Source organism: Mauremys mutica, chromosome 5, assembly GCF_020497125.1.
Source record: "Mauremys mutica isolate MM-2020 ecotype Southern chromosome 5, ASM2049712v1, whole genome shotgun sequence".
Classification (NCBI taxonomy): Eukaryota; Metazoa; Chordata; order Testudines; family Geoemydidae; genus Mauremys; species Mauremys mutica.
In genome coordinates this window covers 84,765,364-84,786,556 of record NC_059076.1, presented here as the reverse complement: position 1 = coordinate 84,786,556, position 21,193 = coordinate 84,765,364, and the positions used below count along the sequence as shown (strand labels likewise).

Below are 21,193 nucleotides of genomic sequence, written 5' to 3'. Positions count from 1 at the left end.
AATGCTCAGTATCATCTATCTTATTTTTCATGTTTCTATGGACAGAAATGCTTCTATCAGGTTGTGACAGGAGTGGTTTGTCCCTTGAAGGGTAGTAGGGCCTAAGGATCATCTCACCCCGTTCCATGATGGGGCCCTTTTAAGGTTTGGTATCCAAAAGTCTAGGAAAGTGACAAAAGGCAGATATAGGGAGAGAGGAAGTGGTTCAAGGAGAATAGTCTGCATGTGAGGAAAACCTGTGCTTCTATTCCTTCAAGGGGCCAGAAACAGGAGCCTTGCAAAGAAGGTGGGGCAAGGCTCCTCTCTCCCAACCATCCAGAACCAGCTCAGGGAAATTGGCTGTATCTATGCTGCTGCCTCCTCCCTCAGAAAAGGGAGACACCAGCAGGACAAGGTGACCTGCTGAACCCTTGGAGCCTAGGGGCTAACTGGAGAAAGGGACTAGGTCAGGGGTAGGCAACCTATGGCACGGGTGCCAAAGGCGGCACGTGAGCTGATTTTCAGTGGCACTCACACTGCCTGGGTCCTGGACACCGGTCCAGGGGGGCTCTGCATTTTAATTTAATTTTCAATGAAGTTTCTTAAACATTTTCAAAAACCTTATTTACTTTACATACATCAATAGTTTAGTTATATATTATAGACTTATAGAAATGAGAACTTCTAAAAACGTTCAAATGTATTACCAGCACATGAAACCTTAAATTAGAGTGAATAAATGAAGACTCGGCACAGCACTTCTGAAAAGTTGCCCACCCCTGGACTAGGTGAAGGAGAAGCTGGCTGAAAGCAACAGCTGGGCTGTACATATTTCTTCAGACCAATAAGTGGCGCTGTGGGCCTCATGTGCCCCAAAGGGAACAGCTTGATAGAAAACCTCAGTCGCAAGGGAGAGAACTGTTAAGACCCCATAGCTTTTGGGGAAGCTATGTAAACTAAATAAATCTGAGCCCAGGTGAAGAGGAAATGTTTAAAGACACTGGAGGCAAGTGAGTTTCTTCTGAACTCTGTAGATGGAACTGAGGGAAGTGTGCCTGCCTGACCTCCCTGTGCCACAAGGGGAAGCACTGGCATTGCCCTCTGCCACACAAATGAAATCTATTCCCATCTAAAAATCAGAATTAATCAAAGAAGTTTGTCACTATGAAAAAGGAACACGTGCCCCCGTTTTCTCTCACACCGGTATATTTCTGCAGAAACTCAGATGTCAGTGGGTATACTGAGAACAAAAGGTTGAGGTTTTTTTTAATTAAATCTAACAATTTACATGACCTTTCCTCTGATTTCAACCTCTCCACAATTCAGAAGCATAAGCAATGCCATCTGATAAACAAACTATGGAAAGGTTTCAGAGTAGCAGCCGTGTTAGTCTGTATCCGCAAAAAGAACAGGAGTACTTGTGGCACCTTAGAGACTAACAAATTTATTTAAGCATAAGCTTTCATGGGCTACAGCCCACTTCATCGGATGTATGCAATGGAAAATACAGTAGGAAGATATATATATATATATACACACACACACACACAGAACATGAAACAATGGGTGTTACCATACACACTCTAATGAGAGTGATCAGTTAAGGTGAACTATTACCAGCAGGAGAGAAAAAAAACTTTTTGTAGTGGTAATCAAAATGGTCCATTTGCAGCAGTTGACAAGAAGTTGTGAGGAACAGTGTGTGTGGGAGGAAAAATAAACATGGGGAAATAGTTTTACTTTGTGTAATGACCCATCCACTCCCAGTCTTTATTTAAGCCTAATTTAATGGTGTCCATTTTGAAAATTAATTCCAATTCAGCAGTCTCTTGTTGGAGTCTGTTTTTGAAGTTTTTTGTTGTAATATTGCGACTTTTAGGTCTGTAATTGAGTGACCAGGGAGACTGAAGTGTCCTCTGACGGGTTTTTGAATGTCATAATTCTTGACGTCTGATTTGTGTCCATTTATTCTTTTACGTAGAGATTGTCTGGTTTGGCCAATGTACATGGCAGAGGGACATTGCTGGCACATGATGGCATATATCACATTGGTAGATGTACAGGTGAACGAGCCTCTGATAGTGTGGCTGATGTGATTAGGTCCTATGATGGTGTCCCCTGAATAGATATGTGGACAGAGTTGGCAACGGGCTTTGTTGCAAGAATAGGTTCCTGGGTTAGTGTTTTTGTTGTGTGGTCTGTGGTTGCTGGTGAGAATTTGCTTCAGGTTGTGGGGCTGTCTGTAAGCAAGGACTGGCCTGTCTCCCAAGATCTGTGAGAATGATGGATCATCCTTCAGGATAGGTTGTAGATCCTTGATGATGCGCTGGAGAGATTTTAGTTGGGGGCTGAAGGTGATTGCCAGTCGCGTTCTGTTACTTTCTTTGTTGGGTCTGTCCTGTAGTAGGTGACTTCTGGGTACTCTTCTGGCTCTCAATCTGTTTCTTCACTTCAGCAGGTGGGTACAGTAGTTGTAAGAATGCTTGATAGAGATCTTGTAAGTGTTTGTCTCTATCTGAAAGGTTGGAGCAAATGTGATTGTATCGTAGAGCTTGGCTGTAGACAATGGATTGTGTGGTGTGGTCTGGATGAAAACTGGATGCATGCAGGTAAGTATAATGGTCAGTAGGTTTCTAGTATAGGGTGGTGTTTATGTGATCATCGCTTATTAGCACTGTAGTGTCCAGGAAGTGGATCTCCTGTGTGGACGGTCCAGGCTGACGTTGATGGTGGGCTGGAAATTGTTGAAATCATGGTGGAATTCCTCAAGGGCTTCTTTTCCATTGGTCCAGATGACGAAGATGTCATCAATGTAGTGCAAGTAGAGCAGGGGCGTTAGGGGACAAGAGCTGAGGAAGCATTGTTCTAAGTCAGCCATAAAAATGTTGGCATACTGTGGGGCCATGCGGGTTCCCACAGCAGTGCCGCTGATTTGAAGGTGTATGTTGTCCCCAAATGTGAAATAGTTACAGGTGAGGACAAAGTCACAAAGTTCTGCCACCAGGTTTGACGTGACAGGATACTGTTCCTGATGGCTTGTAGTCCATCTTTGTGTGGAATCTTGGTGTAGAGGGCTTCTACATCCATAGTGGTTTGGATGGTGTTTTTAGGAAGATCACCAATGGATTGTAGTTTCCTCAGGAAGTCAGTGGTGTCTCGAAGATAGCTAGGAGTGTTGGTAGCGTAGGGCCTGAGGATGGAGTCTACATAGCCAGATAATCCTGCTGTCAGGGTGCCAATGCCTGAGATGATGGGGAATCCAGGATTTCCAGGTTTATGGATCTTGGGTAGCAGATAGAATACCCCTGCTTGGAATTCTAGGGGTGTGTCTCTGTGGATTTGCTCTTGTGCTTTTTCAGGAAGTTTCTTGAGCAGATGGTGTAGTTTCTTTTGGTAACCCTCAGTGGGATCAGAGGGTAATGGCTTGTAGAATGTGGTGTTGGAGAGCTGCCTAGCAGCCTCTTGTTCATATTCCGACCTATTCATGATGATGACAGCCCCTCCTTTGTCAGCCTTTTTTATTATGATGTCAGAGTTGTTTCTGAAGCTGTGGATGGCACTGTGTTCTGTACGGCTGAGGTTATGGGGCAAGTGATGCTGCTTTTCCACAATTTCAGCCCGTGCACATCAGCGAAGCACTCTATGTAGAAGTCCAGTCTGTTGTTTCGACCTTTGGGAGGAGTCCACCCAGAATCCTTCTTTATATATATATCTTCCTACTGTATTTTCCATTGCATGCATCCAATGAAGTGGGCTATAGCCCACAAAAGCTTATGCTCAAACTATGGAAAGAAATTCTGCCAGGACAATTTTTCAGTGAGACATTCACACTGTTGTAACTAAATAGAAATTATGGAACAGAAGTATTAGCCTTGCCCTATGAGGGGTTTGGGCCATGCAACATAGCTTCATTCTATTCAGATAGCGTTTCACTCCCACTTTGCACCAGTGGGAATGGTTGTACAAGGTGCAAACCAACAGTGAATTGGGCCCAATGTGCTATGTGGATTCAGTGTCCCACCCTCCAGAGAAGGCTCAAAAGAGCCGTGGTGACTATTCCAGCCAACATTAGCCATGGAGAGGCTGAACTGCAACTGAAACTTGTTCACAGGTTGGAGCAGCTGGCCTTGTGCAGCCATTATAGAGGTCTCATCTGTGCATGGACAGCTTACATAGGTTCTACCGTCGTCCTGACACTCTACCTCCATATACAGCCTCCCTCATCCCCACAGATAAGCAAGGGAGGACTTAGGTGGCACAGAAGGCCTTGTGAAGGTCTACACTCACTTATAAACAGCACGGACATATTCAGAATCCCTATTGTTCTGTGCACCCACATTCTTGCCCATCGCAGTTTCTAGAAAAAGAGGAAAAGAGAAATTTACTGGGTGAAAAGTCAAATTCATTGACAATATATCGCCAAATGTTGCATGAAAGCATTGCAGCCATTTACATCCTCATCTCATGGCGTTTCTCTTTTTTTAGAATGTGTACTCTCTTTGTGAGTCTAGCCCTATTACCCCTATTCCTTTAATTCTCCCTCAGGCCTGGTCTACACTAGGACTTTAATTCGAATTTAGCAGCGTTAATTCGAACTAACCGCTCAACCGTCCACACCAGGAAGCCATTTAATTCGAACTAGAGGGCTCTTTAGTTCGAATTCAGTACTCCACCCCGACAGGTGGAGTAACGCTAAATTCAACATGGCTAGCTCAAATTAGGCTAGGTGTGGATGCAAATCGAACTTAGTAGCTCCGGGAGCTATCCCACAGTGCACCACTCTGTTGACGCTCTGGACAGCAGTCGGAGCTTGGATTCTCTGACCAGCCACACAGGAAATGACCCGGGAAAATTTGAATTCATTTTCCTGTCTGGGCACTTTGAATCTGACATCCTGGCTGGACATCGGGGCGAGCTCCGCAGCACCTGCAACGATGCAGAGCTCTCCAGCAGAGGAGTCCGGCCAATCCAAGAATAGAAAGAGGTCCCCAGCATGGACAGACCGGGAAGTCCTGGATCTGATCGGTGTGTGGGGCGAGGAGTCTGTGCTGTCGGAGCTGCGCTCCAGCAAGCGGAATGCAAAGACCTTCGAGAAGGTCTCCAAAGCAATGATAGAGAAAGGATACAGCCGGGATGCAATGCAGTGCCGCGTGAAAATCAAGGACCTGAGACAAGGCTACCAAAAAGTCAGAGTGGCAAACGGACGCTCCGGAGCCCTGCCCCAGACATGCCGCTTCTACGAGGCACTGCATGCCATTCTAGGTGGGTCTGCCACCACTGCCCCACCAGTGACCGTGGACTCAGTGGATGGCATAGTGAACCTGGACAGTTCCTCCTCGATGTTCGCCGATGGGGAAGATGAGGAAGGGTCTGTGGAGGACGGCGCAGGCAACAGCGAACACAATACCGCTTTCCCTGACAGCCAGGATCTCTTCATCACCCTCACAGAGATCCCCTACCAACCCTCCCCGGCCGTTAACCCGGACTCTGAATCAGGGGAAGGATCAGGCGGTAAGTGCTATAAACATGTAAACATTTATTTTTTATAAAACAGGTATAAAAAAATAGAAATACTATATATAAAATTTTCAATGAAAAACTATATGAAAAGTAGGTCCACACATATAGGGATTGAACAATAATCCTCCAGGGACAATTCAAGAAAGGTCTCATTTAGGTCCTCGAAAAACCTCCGCAGGAGGTTCCTGGGGAGAGGTGCCTTGTTGGGTGCTCCGTGGAAGCACACTCTTCCGCGCCAGGACATCCTTATGTAGATGGGAATCATCGCCTCCACAAGCATGGCCGCATATGGTCCTGGTCTCTGCAGGGCTTCCCTTAGCATCCGCTCTTTGTGACTCCGAGGGACCCGCATCAGGGTGATCTCGTTCATGAAATGCTGCATCTAATTAGGGCAATTAGTGTATTGTTACTGTTGTGAATGGTTGACTTTTACTTTGCATAACAATGACCCTCGCTTAACAGCCACGTGTTGTAGGCCACATAGGAAAAGCATACATTGATCTTTCCCGTGCACTGGCGGGAGTGGCTGGAAAAGGGTCAGAGTATATGATTTCCAGATTGCCTTTAGCGGGAGGGCACAGCTATCCATTAACTGATAAGCAGAATGTACTGTAAGGCTTACCAGGACTGTCTGCTAGACGGATTCAGCTGTCTCTCCCCACTTGTCCGCTCTCCTGTGCAATGCCGCAGCCAATGAGAGCGTATTCCGAAATCTCGAACTTGTCCTGAGATCTCGTGAGACTTGTTGCCATGTATGGTCTTGTTCAGAGAAACTGACTAGACTGTGTTCACTGTTCGCAAACATGTATCTGTTCAAGGAAATCACTTACTTTTCCCATCACACAGCTTCGGCTCTTTCCCGGACTGCCCCGGCATCCCCCTCGCAGAGGCTGGCGCAGATTAGGCGGCGAAAGAAAAAGACTAGGGACGAGTTGTTCGCGGAACTGATGGCCTGCTCCAGAGCCGAGGCGGCAGAGCAGAGACAGTGGAGGGAGACCCTATGTCAACAGCATCGCACACACATCGAACGGGAGGATAGGTGGTGGCAGGAAGACCAGCAGGCGACTCAAACGCTGCTTGGGCTAATGAGGGAGCAAACGGACACGCTCCGGCGCCTTGTTGATGTTCTGCAGGACCGCAGGCAGGAGGATAGAGCCCCCCTGCAGTGTATCTGCAACCGCCCTCCCCCGCCAAGAAGTCCTGCCCCCCCCCTCACCCAAAAGTACAAGACGGAGGGGCGGTAGGGGCCGTGAGAACTGTCACTGCACCACTGCATAGCGCTAATGTACCACACACCTCTCACGCTATAAATTTGTAGAAGTGCTTCCCTTACAGGCTCACCCAGTCCCAAATCCAAGTTTCATCCCCCCACTGTGTATTAGATTATTAAAAGCTGTTTGCTGTTATTCACTGTTTCGGTCACGTCTTTCGTGTCAGAGGATTTTTTTGTGTATGGGGGGGGAGGGGATTTATAATTGCACGGTATAGCCTACATTACCAGGGTACAGACTTGGGGGCATGATCAACTGCAGGGCACACACACACTGCAGTCAGTAGGCACCAGGGTCACTCTGTGTGGTGTATGCTGCCCCGGGTCATTCTGTGATGTGTATGCTTGTCCAGGGTCCTAGCGCCTGCCACCCCCTTAATGTTAAGGCACGCTGCCCTTACCATGCACTTCCACCGTAGCAACGAGCCTCTCCGCTGCCCTGAGCCCCAACAAGAGCCCTCATCCACGGACAGATACTCACCCTTCCCCCACACCCCTCACCCCTTCCTACGCCCAAACCCGCAGCCCACTGCCGTCATCCAAACCCCTATCCAAAGAAGGCACCACTCGCCCCTTCCTGCAAACCCACCCCTTCCTGCAATCCCTCCCCTTCATGCACAACCACTTGCAACCGTCCCCCACCCCAGAGACCTATGTAGGAGCAGGAGGATGTCATTCCTCTATGGAACAAGCGGTCTGTACATCAGTGCACACCGTGCCCAGCACAGTATGCGTCCATGTTTCAACACCTGAACAGAAATGCAAAGTAAAACAAAGATTTATTAATAATGAGTGTAACAATTAATTTGCTTTAAAACGTGCTTTGGAAGTGGGGGAAACTTGGAGAACGGGGTATGTAACCACAGATCGAAATTGACACATACAGACACAGGCCCAGGGTCAGTTTCTCTTGAAAGCAAGTGGAGAGTCATAGGTTACCCTGCTCTCCGAGGAAACTTGCTTTCAAAGCCTCCCGGATACACAGCGCTTCCCGCTGGGATATTCTCTCGGCACAGGTGTCTGGCTGAGCGTAAACTGCAGCCAGGCGATTTGCCTCAACCTCCCATCCGGACAAAAAGGTCTCACCCTTGCTCTCACAGAGATTGTGTAGCACACAGCAAGCAGCAATAACTACGGGGATATTCCTTTCGCTGATGTCCGAGCGAGTCAGTAAGCTCCGCCATCTCCCCTTGAGACGTCCAAAAGCACACTCCACCACCATTCTGCATTTGCTCAGCCGGTAGTTGAAGAGTTCCTTCTCTCTGTCCAAGGCGCCTGTATAGGGCTTCATGAGCCAGGGCATTAGCGGGTAGGCTGGGTCCCCGAGGATCACTGTAGGCATCTGCACATCCCCAACCGTTATTTTGTGGTCCGGAAAGAAAGTACCTGCCTGGAGGCGTTTAAACAGACCAAAGTTCCTGAACACACGCGCGTCATGAACCTTGCCCGCCCACCCAACGAAGATGTTGGTAAAACGTCCCCTATGGTCTACCAGTGCTTGCAGCACCATTGAAAAGTAGCCCTTTCGGTTAATGTACTCGCTGGCCTGGTGGGCTGGTGCCAGGATAGGGATGTGAGTCCCATCTATAGCCCCACCGCAGTTTGGGAATCCCATCGCGGCGAAGCCATCTATGATGTCCTGGACGTTTCCGAGAGTCACTACCTTTGAGAGAAGTTGCTCAACGATTGCGTGGGCTACTTCAATCACAGCAACCCCCACGGTAGATTTGCCCATGCCAAAGTGGTTCGCTACTGACCGGTAGCTGTCTGGCGTTGCAAGTTTCCAGAGGGCTATGGCCACTCGCTTCTGCACACTCAGGGCTGCTCGCATCCGGGTGTCCTGGCGCTTCAGGGCAGGGGACAGCAAGTCACAGAGTTCAAGGAAAGTGCCCTTACGCATCCTGAAGTTTCGCAGCCACTGTGATTCATCCCAGACCTGCAGCACTATGCGGTCCCACCAGTCCGTGCTTGTTTCCTGGGCCCAGAATCGCCGTTCCACACCATGAACTTGACCCATTGCCACCATGATCTCCACGGCGCGGCGTACCCTGCTTTGTGAGAGGTCTGCGCCACTCTGTGAATTCCTGTCCTCACCACGCTGCCGGAGCCTCCTCGCCCGATTTCTCAGCAGCTGACTGTGGAAGAGGTGGACGATAAGGTGCGAGGAGTTGACAACGGCCATAAGTGCAGCGATGATCGCAGCGGGCTCCATGCTCGCAGTGCTGTGGCGTCCGCGCTGTAACCGACCAGAGAAGGGCGCGAACAGATTTCCCGCCGGAGCTTTCAGGGAGGGAGGGCGTGATTGACGGTTCAATGACAACAGTTACCCAAAAGCACCCTCGACACATTTTTCCCCCAGGAGGCATTGGGGGCTCTACCCAGCATTCCAATGGGCAGCGGGGACTGCGGGAACTGTGGGATAGCTTCCCACAGTGCACCGCTTCCAAAGTCAACGCCAGCCCCGTTACTGTGGACTCAGAAATTCGAATTAGTGTATTTACTGTGGATATACAAATTCGACTTCATAAGGTCGAATCCACAAATTCGACTTAAGTAGATTCGAAATAGTCTTGTAGTGTAGACAAGGCCCCAGTTTACTTTCCATATCCCTGTTTTACCCCATGGACAAAGGATTCTCATAACACAATATTTGATTATTCAGACAGATACAAAAATAATTAAAATAGAAAAGATGCATTCAGGGTAGATAATACAGAAGTATTGTTACAAGACAGGCAGGGCCTTTTTGTCAGTTATCTCAACTAATTAAATTGCAGCATTGTAACTGCGCTACTTTTAAGTCTTATCATTTACAGCACGTTATAGCAACTGCTGAATCATCAGCAAGACTTACCACAGATTATATCCAGGGCACAGAGCGTGATGTCTAGAAAGCAATCAAAGGGCTCTTTGTCAACATGCTTTTCAAGTTTATCAACCAAAATATTGGCTTGTTCATTCATAACTTCTAGGAAATCAGCTAAGATTGTGAAGTGGAACGTGGGAGTTATCATTTTCCTTCTGGAACGCCACTTATCTCCAGTGCTACAAAATAAAGCATTGGAAATTAAGTATAAACAACTCATCAAAAAGGAAATAATGAAACTCTTGAGTAGTTACAACTTGTAGATAGATTATTAAAGTTAATATTTTAGAAGGTTGCCAATGGCCAATGTAGTCTCTCTGTCAGCCCATCTTCATTAATGACATTGATGACTAGCTCTAATGATTTGTAACATTTTTCATACATACATTAATGTCAGTAATTGCAGCCAGCACCACTCACTATAAGGGGCAAAGTGGAAGTACATTTTGCTACAAAACTCTTCTAATCATACAGTGCTACTAACAGCTTGGTGCTAACTGTAGCTGCTGCAAGACAAATACTGTGAACAAAGTTACATTAAGGCAAGGGCAGACTGAGAAGGCACTTGGGGTGGAAGTGGATGAGGAGAAGGGTAAATAAAAAGCCCTTTGTTAAATATTTGGCATCCCAGCCTGGCTAAGCCCATCTTCACTGATAATCATAAATGGTGGCTGCCCTCATTTTTCCACTGTGTAGAAAAGTGAGGGCTAGGGATAGTTATAGCCTAATATGGGTCTGGTTTTTGGCATCAGTATCATCTATCAACCATTACTCAGAGAAGAGGATTCATCTCCCACAGAGCTGTTAAGGTGATGGGACAGATGCTGGGCAAGTATATGTTTCTGTGGTCCCTCCCCCATGCAGGGAGCAGGGTGCCCCAAACAGCCCTCTCTGCAGAAAGAATCAGCACACAAGTTGCTGTTTCCATTGCAGTGAGTCCAAATAGTTTCCCCTCTTCCCACGGAGCTCTTTTGGGATACTTGATCCCAGCCTCCCAAGCCATCCAGTTCACTCTGGGGTAGACCAGGTCTACTCCACTGCCCTGTTTGCTAGAGTGTCTAATGATACTTCTTCAGTCCCTTCCTTGCTTGAGTTTGAGGTATGGATGTGCTTGATCGTGTCTGACCATAACAGCAGGCTGGCCAAAGGAGCCAGTGGGACTTCTCCATTTAGCTACTCAACAGCCTGTCTGCTCATTTTGCAATCTTAATAGTAGACCTAGACTGTGTCTCAGTACAGAACATTCTTGTTTTTAGCAGAACTCCCAGAACCCCCTAAATTTCCTTCCAATTTTTAAGTGACCCCAAACAGAGCATTTCCTTGAACGTGACCCTCCCTTTTCTATAGTGGAAATCAGAAATACAGCATTGCTATGAGATCATTTGCATCCTATGTGATCCAGCCACAGTGTTAGTTCATTCCAAGTTTCTAAAACAGTAAAAAAAAATATGAACAAAATCATCAAAATAATTAGAAAATATCTGAAATGGCAGATACATGTTAGACAGGTGCTTGCAAAAGCAGTGTAAGCAAGTACTGCCACAAAAGAAGCAAGTGTCATTCTGGGATTTATTAACAAGTGTCATATGTAAGACATGGGAAACAATTGTTCTGCTCTACTTGGCATTGGTGAGGCCTCAGCTGGAGCACTGTGTTCAGTTTTGGGCACTACACGTTAGGAAAAATGTGGACAAATTGTAGAGAGCCCTGAGAAGAGCAACAAAACTGATAAAATGTTTAGAAGCATGATCTATGCAGAAAGGTTGAAAGAACTGGCCATGTTTAGACGAGAAAAGAGAAGGTTGAGGGAGGACTTAATAACACTATTCAAATATGTAATAGGTTGTTATAATAAGGACAGTGGTCAAGTTTCCTCCATATCCACCTAGTGTCAGACAAGAAATAATCAGCTTAGTTTGCAGAAAAGGAGATTTAGATTGGATATTAGCAAAAAGTGTTCTAGCTATAAGGATAGTTAAGTAGGGAATAGGTTACCTAGGGAAGCTGTTGAATCCCCATCACTGGAGGTTTTTAAGAATACAGTAGATGAACGCCTGTCAGGGACAATCCCTAGATATACTTAATCCTTCCTCAGTGTAGGAGGAAGGACTAGATGACCTCTTGAGGTTGCTTTGAGCCCTACATTTCTCTGATTCTATGCACAGTAGGATGCGGGGGGGGGGAAATGGGGCCCATCCAGGCTCCTCCCTCACCCAGTCACCCAAGAACATTCCAGATGTAGAATTGTGTTAGAGAGACCTCCCTAATTTTGGGGTCACCAGGACTAATGATGTCTCCCCTCCCTCCAGCCACATGTCCTCTGAAGATACTGCAAGATGGAACCAGCCAGAGAATGAATCCGGCAGAGCACCTGCAAAAGCAGTTTAAACAGGGATCTATAACACTGATAATATTTTCCACAGCTTTGACTGGACTTTCTCTGACCTGTGCTAACTGGCTGTTGGCTCCAATCATCTCCTCCTCCTCCTCTCACAGTCTCTTCACTTCAATCTCACGCCACATCTGCCTCTCATGTTAAGAACATAAGAACATAAAGGCCGTACCGGGTCAGACCAAAGGTCCATCTAGCCCAGTATCTGTCTACCGACAGTGGCCAGTGCCAGGTGCCCCTGAGGGAGTGAACCTAACAGGCAATGATCAAGTGATCTCTCTCCTGCCATCCATCTCCATCCTCTGACGAACAGAGGCTAGGGACACCATTCTTACCCATCCTGGCTAATAGCCATTTATGGACTTAGCCACCATGAATTTATCCAGTCCCCTTTTAAACATTGTTATAGTCCTAGCCTTCACAACCTCCTCAGGTAAGGAGTTCCACAAGTTGACTGTGCGCTGCGTGAAGAAGAACTTTCTTTTATTTGTTTTAAACCTGCTGCCTATTAATTTCATTTGGTGACCCCTAGTTCTTGTATTATGGGAATAAGTAAATAATTTTTCCTTATCCACTTTCTCAACATCACTCATGATTTTATATACCTCTATCATGTCCCCCCTTAGTCTTCTCTTTTCCAAACTGAAGAGTCCTAGCCTCTTTAATCTTTCCTCATATGGGACCCTCTCTAAACCCCTAATCATTTTAGTTGCTCTTTTCTGAACCTTTTCTAGTGCTAGAATATCTTTTTTGAGGTGAGGAGACCACATCTGTACACAGTATTCGAGATGTGGGCGTACCATGGATTTATATAGGGGCAATAATATATTCTCAGTCTTATTCTCTATCCCCTTTTTAATGATTCCTAACATCCTGTTTGCTTTTTTGACCGCCTCTGCACACTGCGTGGACATCTTCAGAGAACTATCCACGATGACACCAAGATCTTTTTCCTGACTCGTTGTAGCTAAATTAGCCCCCATCATGTTGTATGTATAGTTGGGGTTATTTTTTCCAATGTGCGTTACTTTACATTTATCCACATTAAATTTCATTTGCCATTTTGTTGCCCAATTACTTCGTTTTGTGAGATCTTTTTGAAGTTCTTCACAATCTGCTTTGGTCTTAACTATCTTGAGTAGTTTAGTATCATCTGCAAACTTTGCCACCTCACTGTTTACCCCTTTCTCCAGATCATTTATGAATAAATTGAATAGAATTGGTCCTAGGACTGACCCTTGGGGAACACCACTGGTTACCCCTTTCCATTCTGAGAATTTACCATTAATTCCTACCCTTTGTTCCCTGTCCTTTAACCAGTTCTCAATCCATGAAAGGACCTTTCCTTTTATCCCATGACAGCTTAATTTACGAAAGAGCCTTTGGTGAGGGACCTTGTCAAAGGCTTTCTGGAAATCTAAGTACACTATGTCCACCGGATCCCCCTTGTCCACATGTTTGTTGACCCCTTCAAAGAACTCTAATAGATTAGTAAGACACGATTTCCCTTTACAGAAACCATGTTGACTATTGCTCAAGAGTTTGTTTTTCTATGTGTCTGACAATTTTATTCTTTACTATTGTTTCAACTAATTTGCCCGGTACAGATGTTAGACTTACCGGTCTGTAATTGCCAGGATCACCCCTAGAGCCCTTTTTAAATATTGGCGTTACATTAGCTAACTTCCAGTCATTGGGTACCGAAGCCGATTTAAAGGACAGGTTACAAACCTTAGTTAATAGTTCCGCAATTTCACATTTGAGTTCTTTCAGAACTCTTGGGTGAATGCCATCTGGTCCCGGTGACTTGTTAATGTTGAGTTTATCAATTAATTCCAAAACCTCCTCTAGTGATACTTCAGTCTGTGACAGTTCCTCAGATTTGTCACCTACAAAAGCCAGCTCAGGTTTGGGAATCTCCCTAACATCCTCAGCCGTGAAGACTGAAGCAAAGAATCCATTTAGTTTCTCCGCAATGACTTTATCATCTTTAAGCGCTCCTTTTGTATTTTGATCATCAAGGGGCCCCACTGGTTGTTTAGCAGGCTTCCTGCTTCTGATGTACTTAAAAAACATTTTGTTATTACCTTTGGAGTTTTTGGCTAGCCGTCCTTCAAACTCCTCTTTGGCTTTTCTTATTACACTCTTGCACTTAAGTTGGCAGTGTTTGTGCTCCTTTCTATTTGCCTCACTAGGATTTGACTTCCACTTTTTAAAGGAAGTCTTTATCTCTCACTGCTTCTTTTACATGGTTGTTAAGCCACGGTGGCTCTTTTTTAGTTATTTTACTGTTTTTCTTAATTTGGGGTATACATTGAAGTTGGGCCTCTATTATGGTGTCTTTTAAAAGGGCCCACGCAACTTGCAGGGATTTCACTTTAGTCACTGTACCTTTTAACTTTTGTCTAACTAACCCCCTCATTTTTGTATAGTTCCCCCTTTTGAAATTAAAGGCCACAGTGTTGGGCAGTTGAGATGTTCTTCCCACCACAGGGATGTTGAATGCTATTGTATTATGGTCACTATTTCCAAGCGGTCCTGCTATAGTTACCTCTTGGACCAGCTCCTGCGCTCCACTCAGGATTAAATCTAGAGTCGCCTCTCCCCTTGTGGGTTCCCGTACCAGCTGCTCCATGAAGCAGTCATTTAAAGTATCGAGAAATTTTATCTCTGCATTTCGTCCTGAAGTGAAATGTTCCCAGTCAATATGGGGATAATTGAAATCCCCCACTATTATTGGGTTCTTAATTTTGATAGCCTCTCTAATTTCCCTTAGCATTTCATCATCACTATTACTGTCCTGGTCAGGTGGTCGATAATAGATCCCTACTGTTATATTTTTACTAGAGCATGAAATTTCTATCCATAGAGACTCTATGGAACCTGTGGATTCGCTTAAGATTTTTACTTCATTTGAATCTACACTTTCTTTAACATATAGTGCCACTCCTCCCCCTGCACGGCCTGTTCTGTCCTTCCGATATATTTTGTACCCCGGAATGATTGTGTCCCATTGATTGCTCTCAGTCCACCAGGTTTCTGTGATGCCTATTATATCTATATCCTCCTTTATCACAAGGCACTCTAGTTCACCCATCTTATTATTTAGACTTCTGGCATTTGTGTACAAGCACTTTAAAAACTTGTCCCTGTTTATTAGCCTGCCTTTTTCTGATGTGCCAGATTCTTTTTTATGTGACTGTTTATCATCTGATCCGGCCCTTACATTATACTTCTCATTCCTCTGCTCCTGACTATAACCTGGAGATTCTCTATCATCAGACTCTACCCTAAGAGAAGTCTGTGTCCGATCCACACGCTCCTCTGCAGCAGTCGGCTTTCCCCCATCTCCTAGTTTAAAAACTGCTCTACAACCTTTTTAATGTTTAGTGCCAGCAGTCTGGTTCCACTTTGGTTTAGGTGGAGCCCATCTCTCCTGTATAGGCTCCTCCCATCCCAGAAGTTTCCCCAGTTCCTAATGAACGTGAACCCCTCCTCTCTACACCATCGTCTCATCCACGCATTGAGACTCTGAAGCTCTGCCTGCCTACCTGGCCCTGCGCGTGGAACTGGGAGCATTTCTGAAAATGCCACCATAGAGGTCCTGGATTTCAGTCTCTTCCCTAGCAGCCTAAATTTGGCTTCCAGGACATCTCTCCTACCCTTCCCTATGTCATTGGTATCTACATGTACCACGACCACCGGCTCCTCCCCAGCACTACACATAAGTCTATCTAGATGCCTCGAGAGATCCGCAACCTTCGCACCAGGCAGGCAAGTCACCATACGGTTCTCCCGGTCATCACAGACCCAGCTATCTACATTTCTAATAATCGAATCTCCCATTACTAACACCTGCCTTTTCCTAGAAACTGGAGTTCCCTCCCCCGGAGAGGCAACCTCAGTGCGAGAGGCAACCCCAGCACCATCTGGAAGGAGGGTCCCAACTACGGGAAGGTTTCCCTCTGCTCCCATTGACTGCTCTACTTCCCTGGGCCCTTCTTCCTCCTCAACAGCACAGGAGTCTAAGCGGAGGTGGGACAATTCTACAGTGTCCCGGAAAGCCTCATCAACATACCTCTCTGCCTCTCTCAGCTCCTCCAGTTCCGCCACCCTGGCCTCCAAAGTCCGTACATGGTCTCTGAGGGCCAGGAGCTCCTTGCACCGACTGCACACATACGCCACCCGCCCACAGGGCAGGTAATCATACATGCGACAGTCAGCGCAATAAACTGGATAGCCCCCACTCTGCTGCTGGGCTTCTGCCTGCATTGTCTCCTAGTTAGTGAAAGGGTGGTTTACGGAAAGTAGTTTTGGAATGTGGTTCGGTTTATAGGTTTTAAGGGGGAGGCCACGGGGAAGGGGTTAGGGCTGGCGAGGGGCTCCCACTCCCTTCCCACTCCCCTTCTAAACTCCCTTGTGAAACTCCCTGTTAGCAGCCCCTGGTCGCTTGTGCGCGGCTTTATAAAGCCCTGGCCTGAGTGAATGCCCCGCCCACTGATTAAGGCTCAGCCAATTACCAGAGGCTTTGAGCTTTCAAACCTGCCTCCAACTGCCAGCCAGAGCACACGGTCCCTCAAACAACCAAACAAACAAACAGACTGACAAACACAAGCTCAGCACACAGCAAGTAACCCCCAAACACAAACAAACACACACTACAGACAGTCACTTACCCCACAGATGCTGTATTAGCTCCTCCTTCACCTGGAGAACTCCCTTGCGAAGCTCCCTGTTCGCAAAGCTCCCTGGTCGCTTGTGCGCGGCTTTATAAAGCCCTGGCCTGAGTGAATGCCCCGCCCACTGATTAAGGCTCAGCCAATTACCAGAGGCTTCGAGCTTTCAAACCTGCCTCCAACTGCCAGCCAGAGCACACGGTCCCTCAAACAACCAAACAAACAAACAGACTGACAAACACAAGCTCAGCACACAGCAAGTAACCCCCAAACACAAACAAACACACACTACGGACAGTCACTTACCCCACAGATGCTGTATTAGCTCCTCCTTCACCTGGAGAACTCCCTTGCGAAACTCCCTGTTAGCAGCCCCTGTTACTTCTTTCCCTCTTCCCCTCACCTTTCTCCCTTCTCTTATCTTCCCATTTAGCACATATATCATTAATCACCACCACCATCCCCCCCCACACACATTCACCCCAAAATAGGAAACTAACATGACAGCGTGTGTGATATCCCTTTCCCTGTGTCTGTCTTGTCCATGCAGGGTATGCTACACTTTGAGCTGGACATGTGAATTCCAGCTCAAGGAGATATCCCCACACTAGCTCTGATCGAGCTACCACAATAAAAATAACATAGCCATGGCAGTGCAAGTGGCTAGTGTTGCCTGATTCTTTAGTGGTTATTACTTATTATTGATTTCCAATTAATTCTGATTTAAAGAGCTGGGGGACTGTAGGGTTCTAGTCCCATAATTAGGCACAATAGAATCAAGATTATTAAGTTCAGTATCTGGTTGGGAATCCCAGTATGCACAATGGAGACGCTCACACTAAGGGCAGAACAAAACGTAACCACTTTTATTAGTAAAAGACAGAAAATTAAAAATTAATAAAGACAATAAAGCTCCAGACCACATAAAAAGACTTAAGGTGATATCTTGCACCCATTCTTCACCTATATGTTCATATATTCACAACCTTCCTTGGGAATTTGGTGGTAAGTGACAAAGGTCCAGCCCTGTCCCTGGCATGCCAAACTTGTCCGATGGTCCAGATCTCCCTCTTACTTGGTGGTCTGGCCTCTTATAGAGCCTAGGGGAGGTCACAAATATTCATTCAAATACCCAGCCTCCCTTGTCCATATTTAACTTCCTCACCCTAATAATGTTGGGGTATCTTTATCTTGTAGGTTAGTATAGTAATGATTTCAACTAATTATCATATATATCAATTCATTGCCAAGGCAAGTTCGTAGTTAAATATTTGCCAACATTTTATCCTAAAATATCAAAATCCAGTATCAATTCAATGTCCTTGTGGTTACCTGGTATAAACTTCCCCTTTAAACACACCTTTCCCAGTTCCCCAAAATGGAGGGTGATCTGTGCCAGAGTTCACAGGCCTCAAAGCCTTATGCTAACTATTTAAGCTAATGTCTTACAGGATACAGGCCTGTAGATTCCTTTGTGTAACTTCTGAGTAAAATAAAATGCTAAAGCTAGCTCCACAGGCTACACTAGCCACCCCAGGTATGTACCTAGCATCTTGGATGGTTACATACTTGGTGCAACTAACCCCTCCCATCTCTCAGAAACACTGTGGCTACACTTTAAATAGCATGCGTATATCTCCTCAAGCTAGAATTTACACCTACAGTTTGAAGTGCAGACACTGCAAGCTCTTCAGGGCATGGCACCAGCATCTGACTGAATTCAGACACCTTGTTCAGAAGGTAGGTCTAGTTCGCTGCAAAGTACACAGGGCCTTATTAACAATTAATGCAATGCTACCATATTAGCTAAGGAGCTGCTCTGCAGCTCCAAAGGCTTGGGGAGGATTCCTTTGCATGCAGCAGAGTGCGCAACATGTGCACTGTTGTCCTGAATTTGGGCGTCAGAGGTTGAGAATGAGCTGCCCATTTGGTGCTACCTGCTCTGAACCTAAGTCACTCTGCAAACCTGAAGGTAGGCAGTGTTATTCAGTACTTTGGGCAAGGAGACAGGAGCAATGGATTCTGTTCCGGGGTTGGCCACTGACCTGCTCAATTACCTTGGGAAAGTCACATCATCTCTCTATATCTCAGTTTCCTAGTCTGTAAAATGAGGATAATAAAATGTATCCTCCTTTGTAAAGGCACTTGAAAATTGACACATAAGAGATAAGTGATTATTATTATGTATATGAATTGAAGCTGTATATTTGTTGAGGAATATATAGTGTCTGTTAAGTGTTTGTATGCTCACCTGATACGATCAAAACAAATGGACCCTCTGACATAGGCCTGAGAACTAGAGGTGCAGGGGGTGCTGCAGCACCATCAGGTTTTACGCAGAGCTCCGCTCCCAGCCCCGCATGTGGGGTTCTGGCCCCCCACGTGAGGTCTGGCTGCCGACCCCGTTCCTGGGGCTCTGCTCCCAGCCCCGCATGCAGACTCCCAGCTCCGTGCCCAGGGCTCCTCTGCTGCTGGCCCTGCGTCTGCCCCCAGCTGTGGCCCCAGCCTTGACCCCCTTACCCCTGTCTGGGTCCCCCACTCTAAGAGACACAGCTCTGCTCCTGGCCCCGGCTCTGGGGGCGGAGGGGGGAGATAGGGGTAAAGGAGCTGGCTTTCAGCACCCCCACTATTAAAAAAGTGTTCCAGCACCACTGCCCTGTGACTATTATTATTACTAGCAATATTATCATAGTGCCAAGGAGCCCTAGTCATAGATCATTGATCTAGATACTGTACAAAGTCAGAACAAAAATATGGTCCCTGCCCCAAGGATCTTACAATCTACATATAAGACATGAGAGAACCGATGGAGACAGATGGATGGGGGAAACTCAAAAAAACAATGAAGCAAATGGGTATGAGTTCTCAGAAACATCAGCCTTACACGCTTTCACATTATTGTGTTCCCTTTGATAGACTGTTCCATGTCCCAGCAATGTTTTGAGCAAGCCACACTCTTCCTAATCTAAGCCCTATGGACAGAGAGCAAAGAGCTCTCCACTCTCTCTATTGGTGAAAGGGTGGGGGGGGGGAGAGAGTGTGCTCTCATAGAAGAGCTTCATTTGCACCCAAAATCCCTCTAGTGACACTTGGGAAATGTGATGGGGTATGTACCCCACACAGACCCAGAAAGGATTAACCTGGGCCTGAGAGGCCAACCATTCTACCTGGCTATACCTAGAGATTGGGCCAGGTTTAACTGATGAAGAAGCCCAGATAGGGAGGGGTGAGTGCTTAATATAAAGGAAGAAGTTTAAAGCAGAAGGGGACTGCTGGGAGAAAGTCTATAGTCACTCTCTGGGAATACACAGCTTGTGAGGGGGAAACCAGGGGGTGGGAAAGTTAGCCCTGAGAGCTTTGCATCAAGGGTGAAGAGATGGAGCAACCACTGGGAGTGGAGCAGGTTCCAGTGTTAAAAAAGGGAGAAAGGTTGGCTGGGAGAAGGCCTAAGAACAGTCATGGTAACAAGAAGCCTAAGGAAGCAGAAGCAAGTATTCTGAAGGAGCAGACCTTGGTGACTGGTTATATGATTCCTGGGATAGAACCCTAGTATACTGGGAGGGCCTGGTTTCCCCTACCAGCCACTGTAGAAGGCGGCACCGCGATGTCTTGTTCCTTTAACTATTTGGGTGCTCTGCACTTGTCCTTCCCAGTACTGAGCCTCACTTCAATTTCAATTTCTTGTTTGCTGCCAGAACAGTGAAGCCATCACAGCAGGCATGTGTTTAAATCGCTCTAGTGGTGAGAACTCTTTCACAGAGAGTTACCATAAACTATTCATGAACTTGGATTTTGGTGAGTAATGGGCTCTCAGAGAAGCTCTGGACGGGGAAAATAGCTCTTATCCTGTGGCAAAGAACGCATTTCCAAGCAGCCAGGAGTCTGCTAAAGCCCCTGAGCTACCGGCCGGAGAGCCTAGTTCCTGGCCCCTCCCCCACAGCCAGGCCGCGCTCTGGCCCACCGCTCCCACTGGGCAGCAAGAGGAGCGCAGCTGGCTCTGGCCAGGTGTTGCAGCTGCGAGCTCCTGCTGCTGGTAAGGGGGCGGGGAGGGGGGGTTCGGTAAGGGAGCAGGGGGTCCTGGGGGGCAGTCAGGGAGGAGGGGGTGGTTGGGTGGGGTGGAGGTTCTCGGGGTGGGGCGGTCAGGGGATGGGGAACAGAGAGGGTTGGGAGTGGGAGTCCCGGGGGGGGGGGCTGCCAGGGGGTGGGGATGTGGATAGGGGGCAGGAGGGCAGTCAGGCGGCAGGGATTAGGGAGGGTTGGATAAGGGGGTGGGATCCCGAGGGGCAGTTAGGGATGGGGGGTCCCGGGAGGAGGTGATCAGGGACGAGGAGCAGAGGGCAATTGGATAGGGGTTGGGAGTCCCGGGGGGGCTGTCAGGGGGCGGGGGTGTGGCAAGGGGTCAGGGCAGTCAGGGGACAGGGGGCAGGGGTCCTGATAGGGGGTGGTATGGGGACAAGAAGCGGGGGGGATGGGTTGGGGGTTCTGAGGGG

The 21,193-nt window shown here is 47.0% G+C and overlaps 1 protein-coding gene across 1 annotated transcript in view; it reads right to left on the bottom strand.

Moving 5' to 3' along the window:
- LOC123371619 (cytochrome P450 4V2-like) overlaps positions 1-21,193 on the bottom strand; it is a 48,839-nt gene that overhangs the window by 14,005 nt on the left and 13,641 nt on the right. The window contains exons 5-6 of the mRNA XM_045019398.1: positions 9,624-9,814; positions 4,267-4,336 (exon numbers count right to left, since the gene is read on the bottom strand). Coding sequence (XP_044875333.1) covers positions 4,267-4,336; positions 9,624-9,814 — 261 coding nt within the window. The remainder of the gene's footprint in view (positions 1-4,266; positions 4,337-9,623; positions 9,815-21,193) is intronic.